This window comes from Octodon degus, unplaced genomic scaffold (genome assembly GCF_000260255.1).
Source record: "Octodon degus isolate 3935 unplaced genomic scaffold, OctDeg1.0 scaffold00086, whole genome shotgun sequence".
Lineage (NCBI taxonomy): Eukaryota > Metazoa > Chordata > Mammalia > Rodentia > Octodontidae > Octodon > Octodon degus.
In genome coordinates, this window is record NW_004524662.1 from 9322229 (window position 1) to 9333895 (window position 11667).

At 34.9% G+C, this 11667-nt stretch overlaps 1 protein-coding gene across 1 annotated transcript in view; it reads right to left on the bottom strand.

Annotated features, from left to right (window-relative positions):
* The window catches only part of Scfd1 (sec1 family domain containing 1), a 123085-nt gene that overhangs the window by 16536 nt on the left and 94882 nt on the right, over window positions 1–11667 (bottom strand). The window contains exons 19-22 of the mRNA XM_004637124.2: window positions 6282–6335; window positions 3333–3385; window positions 1303–1336; window positions 500–565 (exon numbers count right to left, since the gene is read on the bottom strand). Of these exons, the coding sequence (XP_004637181.1) occupies window positions 500–565; window positions 1303–1336; window positions 3333–3385; window positions 6282–6335 (207 nt within the window). The remainder of the gene's footprint in view (window positions 1–499; window positions 566–1302; window positions 1337–3332; window positions 3386–6281; window positions 6336–11667) is intronic.

Sequence of the window (11667 nt, forward strand, 5' to 3'; positions counted from 1 at the left end):
CCGTGTGAGTACTAACTGCTCCTTTCAGGGCGCTGGCAGAAATAGCAGTGCAGCTCCAAGCCATCCTATATGTATATGTATATGTTTCCCCTTCTTTCTTTTCTCCTTTCTCCCTTCCCAGCTGACTGTCTCCCTAGTGTTAAGAAACTGAAAGAGTAAATAAAACCCAAAAGGTACAACAAATATCTTGAAAGGGAAAGAAACTGCTTTAAAGGATTTAGCTGTATGAGTAGCGAGGATTACAGGCACTTGCCACCACAACCCACTTCCTTCAGATATTTTGATATATTTTTGTTATCCCTCATTGGCTGCAAACTCCTGGGCTGCTTCAGCCTCCCAAGTGTCTGGACTACGGGCATATGCACTACGTGTGACCTATGTACAAGAGCTTTGCACTGCCTCATAAGAAACTAGTAACGTAAGGGTCAGGATAGCCAGCAGAGAATGTATTCGAAAGATGTGAAATCACCAAGTGACAGAATAATAAGACTAAATGTACCTTTATGTAGTCAACAAGGTTTTGGTACTCAATATAGTTGCCTCCTCCCACCACAAAAACAATCGCCTAAAAATGTAAACAGAGAAAGAAATAGTTAAGTTGAAAGAACAGAAAATACAATTTTAACTTTCAAGCAACCTGTATGTTAGACTGGAACCTATTTTCCAATTTAGGTAAAACATGTTAGCTATTCAAAGGCTATACCCATTTGCTATTTAAGAACTTTATTTCTAAAAAGTATATCCATTTAAAATTTTAATGTCTGTTGAATGTCAAAAAGTTTTCAGAACCTTTAGAAGAAACTTAACTATATTATTCAATGAAGTAATAGCAAATAAATTCAAATGGTTTTGTCTGAAGGACATTTTCAAATTTCTATCTATTATAGAGAGGAAATTAGAAAATCTAGCACTTATATAATTTCAAATATATTATTTACTATACAGTATTTACTATTACTAAGAAGCTTTTCTGTATTTTCAAATGCAAATATAATCATATCATGTTTATAAATGTTTGGAATACAACTTTAGAAGGTCCAAACACATAGAATTTTCACTGCAATCCTTTACTGTGAATTAGTTTTGCCATTTTAAAACTTCAAATATTGTAAGTTTAAACAGATTTATAATTCAGGAAAATATATTTCCTGAGAATTAAAAAAAAAAATCACAAGTGTACAGAGTAGGATTTATCAAGATTGGCATGCACTAATCATAAAGTCCGATTTATGACACATATATTCAAGATGGCTTGGTTAATCTTTTTTTTCTAGGAGCAGATAATTTTTGTAGAAACCTTACCTCTTGGAATGGATTTTTGTTTCTAGGAATTGAGCTGTAATAAAGAAGAACTGTAATGAAAATTTCACTCATGGTTTTCATTGCAAGGAAAACAGAAACAAGAAACACACTCTCATATATACCTGTGAACACTGCTAGGCAGATACCTATGATTCGTCCTCCCTCTGAGCTCTGAGGAGAGTGGTGGACCCTTCAGCTTTCCAGCTAGCTTTCTAGCTAGAAGTAGCTATCTCAGTGTCTTAGAGGGAATGGGATGATTTATTAATTTTGAAATATGATTTTAGAAGCTTGAATAGCAGCTATCTTGAGAAAGACTGGAAGTGTGAATATACGTGAAGTGATGAAGCAAGTGTTTCATGTGGTAAGTTTTCACCATGTTCAAAACAATATTCATGTAATCTACGGGATCTATATTTGCGGAAAAACTGAAGAAAAAAACCACGTAATACGGCAAAAGAAGCAAAGGTAAAATAAGAAAAGGGATTTGTGTTTTGCTGTCACCTGTTATTTTTATTATATATTTAAAATATTTTCTTTTATTAAAGACACTTTGTGAAGTTTTGCGTGTCAGACTTTGCTTTTAGTGCTTAAATAGGCGGCATGATGTGTTTTACGAGGGCAGCTTAGATTTCCCTCAAAAGTAATTTTTGAGAATCACTGAGAGAAGTACTGTCATCTCTTAATTGTTCAGCAGCTAAATATAGCTCTTCCATTTCTCTTCCTTTCAGTGGCCTGTCTACTCCACAGAGGTGTCTGGAAGTCCACCTGATCCAAGTGCTTGACTTCCCTCAGAACACTCCAAGTTGCTCTGGGAGCAGACATGGGATGAGCAGAGATGAAGCTGGGGGAGCACAGTACTGCTAGTTATTAAAACCAGAAATTTTACAAATGAAAGTCTGAGCCTATCTTGTCGTATCAATCAATGCTAATGCTCTTCCTATCATGCAGATGCTACGGTCAAGATTTAAAAATTCCTCAGCTCCTAGGAAGCAAAGCATATCTACTTGTTATCTACAGTCCAAGAAGAAAATAATGTAAGCTAGAAAATTATGAATATAGGAAAAAGGGTACAATGAATGGTTTTTATTATATTTGCAGAGTTGTATAATCATCATTCTCTAATTTCAGAACATTTTTATCACTTCTAAATGCCCCTGTGGTAGGCTCTCCTCATCTTTCCTCCCCATAATTTATCAAATTTTCTTACCAGCTCTAAGCTGTAACACTTTAAATAACAAAACAGCTTAAGAAATTAATAACAAGCCTTGATCACCCTCAGTGGTATTCTGATGACCCACAATGATGTGAAAGCTTGGGGGAGGGGGCAGGTATGAAGCTCTAAGATCCCCAAGTGTAAGGGAAAAGCAAACACACCCATCCACTATTCTTTCTTCTGTAACCTGTGGGCTCTTTTTCCATAGCACGATGCCTTGTGCGTCATAAAATTCAGAAATTTAGACTGCTTCGTTGTCATAAAGTGCCTTTGTAGTAATGGTTCACAGGGACTTGGGTTTCAGATCCATTATATTAAAAAATAAATAAGTAAATCACTGGTGTATAGTACAACGCCTCTTTCATTTGGTCCAATAAGAACACTCATTTAAAAACACCTTATCCAAATTTTCCTCCCCACACTATTTTGTTTTATTTTCAAGTATACAGAAATACATTTATCTGATTACTGTCTTCTCATAAAATATTGATGTTATTAAAAACTACGCATAATTACTATATTATAATTACCATTGTGATTCAGTGATTAGCTGAGTCACAATGTTTAAATACATACTGCTTCCTTACACAGTTTTCTATGTAGTTTGAATTTGTAGTAATAATCAGTATTTTTTCTTTTCTTTTTTTTTTGCGGAACTAGGGATTGAACTCAGGCCTGTGAGCTTGCCAGGCAAGCACTTATTCTACTGAGCCATCTCCGTGGCCCACCAGTATTGTTTTATAATAAAAAAATCCCAATCATTTCATTCCTGAGGAGAAATCCCACAACAAATCATGTTAACATGAAAGCTGCTTACCTGTCATTGCCCCTCAGCATTTTGGGATCAAAATATCGATAGTCATCAGTTTCCTATTTAAAAAGAAGAAAGAGAATTTACAATGACTATGGAATTTCTCTAAGACAGTCATGGTCTGACATACTATATCATGTTGATGAATCAACTGTGCAGATTGTATAACCACTAACCCTAAAATTTAATGAGCAGTTACTATGTGCTAAACCTTAATTGCTTTACATGAAATTACTCAGTCTCTAGTCTTTCAGTTAGTTACTAATGTTATTCACATTTTTCAGATGGGCAAATTTGGGGAACCAAGAGGCTATATAATTTTTCTAAGGCCAACATACTAAATATGGAAGTCCGATACCTGAAAACCCTGGCAATTTGACTTTGCTGCCCAAGTTTTTAATCACTATGCTTCTCAAAAACATGTTTTATACTCCTGAAAATAGTTATGTATTTAAGTACTTTTGATCTACAGATCTATCTTTGTAAGCCCATGATTTTACTGACCATACAGAATACCTAATACTGTCCACAACCTTTCTTACCTGAAGCTTTCGGATTGGGCTCCTTTATGGAGTTGGAAATGTACTGATATTAAAGGAAAGTACTGCTTTACTACTTGAAATAAGTACTTCCCAAACTTTGTCCTCTTCTCCTTCTATTGCAGAATTAGCCAAAGAACTCATTTTTCACCCCTGGCATATGAATGGTCTAACCAAAACCTGATGAATAACAAACATAATATCTGGGTATCTACTATTTTGACCTGCACTGAGTGGTGGCTACTTGGATCTATTACAGCAGTCTCAGTAAACCCCATGAGGTGTCAGAATCCCTGAAGGAACCGTGTTGGCTCCAGGGAACCACTACAACCACCAAGCACACTTACAAGGCAAGATGAAACTTATTTGATACCTAATCTTAACTTCGATTTATTCAATTGGGACAAATCAAAGACTATGATATAAATGATACAAATGAATCTAAAATTAGATTGCAACATTCTGAAGCATTTGAGATGAGATACAGCAAGCTCAGCGGCCAGGGCAACCTAGTACACTTTGTTAGCCCCCTCAGTGCCTCCAAATAAATGGTCTGGGAAGAGGGAGGGGATAAGAGAGAGCAGGCAGCTATCTCAGCTAGCAGATAAACGAGGAAATGCTTTCTAAATGGAACACTTTTACTTTTTCTAATTAAAATACATGTAGCAATGTGTCTTCAGTTATAAAGTGAACAGAACTGATAAGTGAACTTTTACAACATGGAGAAATATTTGATAAGACGATTTAGCCATCTACATGTTTATGATAGAAATGTGGAAAGTGTGTGCGGAAGTGAGCCCCAGGCAAGAGTGCAGAGGTGGTAGGTCTCTGGATCGAAGTCTGCTTCCAGGAGTGGGACTCGGGAAGTGCACTTTCCTTTGCTGCTTCGCCTCCATTGTTAAAATGACTTCTGTTTCCTTGAACTCTACAGTTCTGTGATTCCTCAAGTTCGTAGTTCTTACCTGATCGATCAAACTAGCACAATGGTAACAAATTTGGCCAGTAGTTAAAATCCCAACCATTTACTAACTGTTTGACCTCAAGTAAATTAATTGATCTCTGTTGTGTCTCAGTCCTCTTCATCTATAAAATAAGGGATAATCCTAGTATCTTATTGGAAGGGTCTACTGAAAATTAAATGATATAACATAAAAAATGCTTTAGTGGGTCTAGACACGTGGTAAGTACACAATAAATGCAGGCTATTGTTCTCACTCTTCATCCCAACATCAAGTCGAAGGACAGTAACCACACTTCACAAACGTTAAGCCCTCATGTGTTCAGCATCTGTGTAAGGTTCTGCATTTACTTATACTTTCAACACTATTGTTTGGGATAATGTTCAGAAATCTATTGCTTTTTATGAAGCTGTGCTCTTTAAGACAACTAGTAATAAATTTATACTTTTCTGAGGTTTTTCTAGAACCTCCTCTTCCTACATTCTAGGACACAGTGACAAAGTCTGTTACTTTATTAACTATCAACATGTTTATTCTGATCCTCAAATGGAAGCACCTGGGCCTTGTTAGCTTATCATTACACATAACTGTTCCATTCCTTTTGTATTATCAACTGGCCTTTTTAGGGAAGTTTTAGTGTATCTTCGTTTTCTTATAAATGAATTTTAAAATTTGCTTGGGTTAATTTCTTATTATAATTACACTTTATCAATTATCAAAAATGTCACATTAATCTTTCTTTTGGGTCTGGAGCAGGAAGCTCTCACTGCCAAGTCTGTAGTGATTCATTCAGAGCAACTCAACCTAGGGTTCTGATGGGGTAGGGTCACGGTGCTTTTTTTGATTCCAGACTCTTACAAATATAAGCATCTGTTGCTTGCCCTAGTAACATGGTAGTACTTTTGGTGAAACAGATTGTGAGGATTTTTATGTTCCTTTCAGTTGTCGAAAGACAGCTTAGAAACCCATTCTTTAAGTAAATGTTAAAAATATTTATTCATTTGTTTATTCAGCAAACAATTTCTCTTTTAACTTATTTTCTTTAGCCCAAGAGAATTTACCACTATCTGAATACATTCATTTAAAAATTATTTTATGCATTCATCTCCTAATTCAGTTTTCTTAAAAATAAGAGTAGTTATCATTACACTGCACCAAATAAGGAGACTAGTTATTTTTCATTTATAGAAACTTACGCATCAGGATATTTTACTTCTAATTACAAATACAGAATGTAACCTACATTTAATGTGGATGAAACTGGATAGAATTGTTCTGGCAGCTGAGAAAACCAATTCTCGATTATCTGTGATAAAGGTTAAAAAGGCTCTCTGAAAACATGGGCTCTTTCCTTTCTCTGATGTATTCCCTTAAGATTACAATAAATTAAATATCATTTTATCATTTTTCATATTAGTTCACAACAATTTACAAGCTCAATGTAAAATGCTACTCACAGGATTTGACTTCATCTCCATGAGATTGTCTAAAATACGGGTAACAGGAAGATTCTGTGCAAGAGATTAGTATGTTATTAAATATAAGCCAAAATCCCTTCCTAGTAACAAAACAATCTGTTTTATAGGTAAGTATGCTTATCTTTCAATTAAACATACTCTAAGATTACATATTCTATGAATAGTATAGATGATGTCACAGACATTCAAATTTCCACAGAAAGTACAATTCTCAACAAAAGTCTTTCAATATTCAGGTTTTAGTAGAAGTAAATGTTTTCACTTTTTGCTTTGTAGGATGCTTATTTTTTTAATCATTTTTTGTCTTAGTTAAGTAAGAATCCCACAGTGTACAAAAAAATTTTCTGGGCTGGGGAGATAGCTCAGTAGAATAAGCAGTTGCCTGGCAAGTGTAAGGTCCTGAGTTCAATCCCCAGTATCATAAAAAAATAAAAAATAAATAAAAAAAGTTAAAGAAAATGAAAAGATTTTCTTTCTACGGACTGGAAGTTTTCTTTAAAAATCCAGTAACTTTTCACATTTGTGAGAAGCATGACATCAGATACAAATTTTATAATTTTTCTAAAATGTAAAGCATGGAGAACAGAAAATTTAGTAAATGACTGTTATGTCAATTCAAAATGTATTTTTTTTTCAAAATGTATTTCTATTGGGACAGTACTCTGCTGATTTTGAAATGTATTTCCTTTGTAAATTGTACAAGATGTTCTGGAAATACTAGTTTTGTACCTATTCAAAACCACATAACAAAAGTAACACTACTAAATGTGATTATTACAAAAATGTAGCTAGCACACTGCTATTTCATAAGGATTTCCATTTTCTTATGTCATAAAAATAAAACTAAGCCCCAGCGTGCTGTGCTGGCCCCACCCCTGGGGCACACTGAGATGGTGACTGAGACTGGGCATGGTGGCATAAGCCTGTAATCCCAGCACTTGGGAGGCTGAAAGCAGGAGGATCACTGGGAGTCCGATCTATGTAGTGAGACTTTGTACTAAACATATTTTTTAAAAAAGTTAACTGCTGAGTGTGGTGGTGCATGCCTATAATCCCAGCTCTCAGCATTTGGGAAGCTGAGGCAAGAGGGTCATTGTGAGTTTGAGGCCAGCCTGGCTATAAAGTGAGTTCAAGGCCAGGCTGAACTGTATAGCACAACCCTGTCTCAATGTTAACTTTACTCTAAAGCAGTACTTGCTGGGGAAAACAAACAAACAAAAGAAATAAAATGCTCATCAAAAAAAGACAACCTAACAAATGTAATACAGCTCTATAACCAAAACAAACATTTTACCCCCTAGAACTTCTTGTTCACTTCACTGTCAACTTCTCTCGTGACTATTTCTAAGTTTCCCATTGTACTCTTGGGGCTTTAGGATGTTATTCTGACTCTGATGCTAGAAACAGGAGTGGGACAAGGATTGCTGCCATCCTGGTCATCACAGCCTGGAGACTGAACCAGAACTAAAGGGCCTCCCTTGAGGAGGATGCTCATCTAGCCTAGTGCAGAACAAGAGCAGAGTGTAGACACTGGCACACATGGGGGCCGGGGCTATGCATCGTGATAGGAAGCAGGGATGCTGGCAGTGAAAGAAAGATACGAGGGGGGACAAGATGGGTCTTCTCTTACCACATTTTAAAACTGTAAGCCAGATGAGTATCTACAGTGAGTATAACTCATTATAGATGATGAAATCATAAAATATATAAAGTGATATTTCTCCTTCAAGATTAAAGCATGAAATGGCCATAAAATCAAGGCTACATGGATGAAATAAAACACGTTACCTCTCTATCAACAATTAGCAAATCCTACAAAATCTTATTTTGCCTATATTTTTATCTATCACCCATTCTCCTACATTTTTTGTTTTTAATGTATTTAGTACAGGGTCTACAGAGTCTCACTACGTAGCTCAGACTCATAGTGATTCTCCTGTTTCCAACCTCCCAAGCACTGGGATTACAAACGCAAGCCACCATGCCCAGTCTCTATCGCCATCTCAGAGCGCCCTGGGGGTGGGGCCTACACGGCTTGTGGTGGTGGTAGTAGGGGCTGCGGTGGTGGGAATGGGGAAGGGGGGCCGAACCCTGGCCCCTGAGCTCTGCCTAAGCAGGCGCTTTAATTCGCTCTACCTAAGCAGGTGTTTTAATCCTCTTTAATTCACTGAGCTATCTGGCCAGCCCTTTGTTTTTAAAACAGGGTCTTAAATATACTCCTCACTGGCCTTGAACTCATTGTGTAGCTCAAGCTAGCTTCAAACTCCTGGCAATTCTTCTGTCTCAAGTCTCTCAAAAGCTGGGATTATGGGCATGCACTACCATGTCTGATTCTCCTAGATATTTTAAAACACTATACTCATTATTAAGTCATAAATATTTCAGCTTACATTCTCAATATACCAACATTTTTTTAAAAGAAACCTGAACACTATTATCACAGTACAATAATTAACACTATTTTTCCTCAGGCTTAGCAAGGTTATGATTTACAAATAAAAATGATACATTTAGGTTATACATGATATTTTAATATCTATGTACATTACAAAATGATTACTGTATAGCTGAACATGTTAAAATCTCTTGTTGCAAAAATTTTTTAGTTTTCTTGCTTTATTAAATCCATTTTAAATAAGGACCATAAAGAGCAGTATCTTTAAACCTTTTTTTTTTTTTTTTTGGGTGGGGGGCTGGCTCAGAATGCCTTTAGGGCAGGTTTGGCTGGCTTGAGTTGTGGGGCTCGAACCACAGCAACCTGAGCCTGACTGCTTTGTTGAAGCAGCCACTTAAAGAACTGAGCTAAGGGGCAGCCCCCCAAATCTTTTTAACTGTAGATTTCCACTTACAATTTACGTGCTGCCAACTCATTTTTAAAAGCGATTATTCTGGCAAACAAGTCGAAGTGAAACAGAAGACTTCTCAATCATAAAATTGCATATTACAATACTCATCATCACATTTTTGTACAGTTATCCTCATACAAATACATTTAGAATCTGAGAATATCATTAAACTGTTTTTATGTGATAGTTGATACTTGTGATTCATAAAGTTATGCTGCCTATAAAATAAAGTATAAAAAACCTTGCAAGTGATCTAGAAAATTGGACATGCTTAGCCCTATTTTCATTTATGTACAGCTTACAATGTTTAAGCAGATAAAAACAATCCAAAATAATTTTAACAGGTATAAGAGGCACAAGTTACTCATAATATTCCAAGTATGAAAAAGAGCTGATTTCTAGCAGTCTGTTCTTTAGCATGTCTTACCTCTTAGTGCTCAAAATACTCTGGATTCTCAAGACAGTACTTCTGAATGTTTGAGTATTAGGGTAATATAACTTCAAAATATGGATTTCTGTGAGTTTGAATATTTGTTGAAAAAGGACTGTTTACTGAAGGGCACTTTGGTAACAATGGGAACAATTACATTATGAAGATCTTGGTTTCAAACTTCAATTATAAGAATTTACTGTGTGTATGGAAATGAGATAGATACACTCAGAAAAACTAACATTTAGGGTTTGAATGAATATCATCACACTGGATTTTTAATATGACTTATTTCCCCCACAATATAAAATGAACAGTCTACACCCCCAGTCAATGCATATTTCCTCTAATTCTGAAGCATTTTTTAAAAACACCATGGCTCTTCTGGTGATTGATGACACGGAAATGTCATCTAGTAATCACAGATCATTTCAAATTTTACTTTTAGAAAAAAGAAACTGCCTATGTTAAAGTGGTAGCATTTACAATGTTAAGAAGAGCAATAGGATTTGAGGTCAGAAAGGATAATTTGTTTTTATACTTTATGAACTATAAGTAAAACTTGTGTATTAGCATAATAAAATATTTAACAGTAGACCAATTTAGACACCTCTTGCAGGTATCATTGGAGGACTGTCTATTGGTCAAAATATATAGATTAGCTATATAGCAGTAGTTCTTTACCAAGAAAAGCAGAATGGGAAGTGATGACAATAATTTCTAAAAAACATAGTGCGGCTAAAATGTGTTCCCCAAGTACTCAAGAGACAATATAATCTCAATATATTAGAAGAGAGTATTTGGAAAGTAATCACCCTATTAACTTTAAAAAAAATAGGCATTTTCACTATTCTTTTATTTTGGTATTTTATAACAAAATGTTACTTAATTTTCAAATAAAACATTTAAATAGAAAACCTGATTTAAAACTAGAAACCTACTTTTTCGTTTATCTATTTTTGTTTTTTTGAGGCAGGGTTTCACTATGTAGTTTGGGCTGGCCTTTCACCCACAGTGTAGCACAGGGTGGCTTTCAGCCAGCAGCAATCCTCCTGCCTCGGCTTCCCGAATGCTGGGATCACTTGCTACAAGCCTGGCTACTAGAAACCTCCTTTAATACAAATTGCTACAGAAAATCCAAAAATGGAAGAAAATCATTTGCACTGAAAGAATCTATCACAAAGTAGTAAAATGGAAAGAATTTATATATAAAATAGTATAAAAACAAGATAAACTGTGGAGGTTCAGAGAAAGAAGTGAGAAATCTCACTTTTGCTGAAAACTTGTAATATTCAGATCTGGATAACTGATTAACCCTCTTTAGCTTTTAAAAACCATTACAGACTATTATATGAAATAAGAGATCTCCATTTGAAAAGGAACCAAATCAACAATGACTTGAAGCAGAATATCTATACATCAGCAATCAAAAAACCACAAAACCACAAAATTCATTTAAAAATGTCCTGCACGTAAAACTAAAGACTAACAAAAAAATGAAATATGAAATCAATTCATTATTCAAAATAGTTTACCTAAAAATAGCTTTATTGGAATAGATTTATTCCAATATACACAGCACTTTAGACTATGAAGTTCATTAGCTTATTAATATCCTTAGTATATGCTATAACAATATTCATTTTACAGTAGCACATTATTCTACATGGGTTAAATTCAGGCTTTCAAATAATATGCTTTCATAAACTTGATAGTAAAGTCCAACTGACGAAATCTTTTTTTAAAAAGCATAAAATTATGGAACTATGACTAGTCATATAAAAATACTCCTATTCTTACAACAACGAAGGACTTTTTTTTTTATGCAGAATAAAAGGTTTATTTACTTGTATTTTTCTCTTCTCCACTAATTGTTAAAATTTATATATTAATTATAGCTTTGTTTATACTTATTTAATATCAGAGGTTTTTAATACATAGGGTTTTTTTTTCTATAGTTTTATTGATAAACAGATAGCAATGAGACAGTTTCAAATCAAATCGGAAGTACAGTTTGAACAAATAATACACTGCATATATTCTTCTTAGTGGTTAATTGCTGTACAAGATGCGGACTTGTGATCCTATT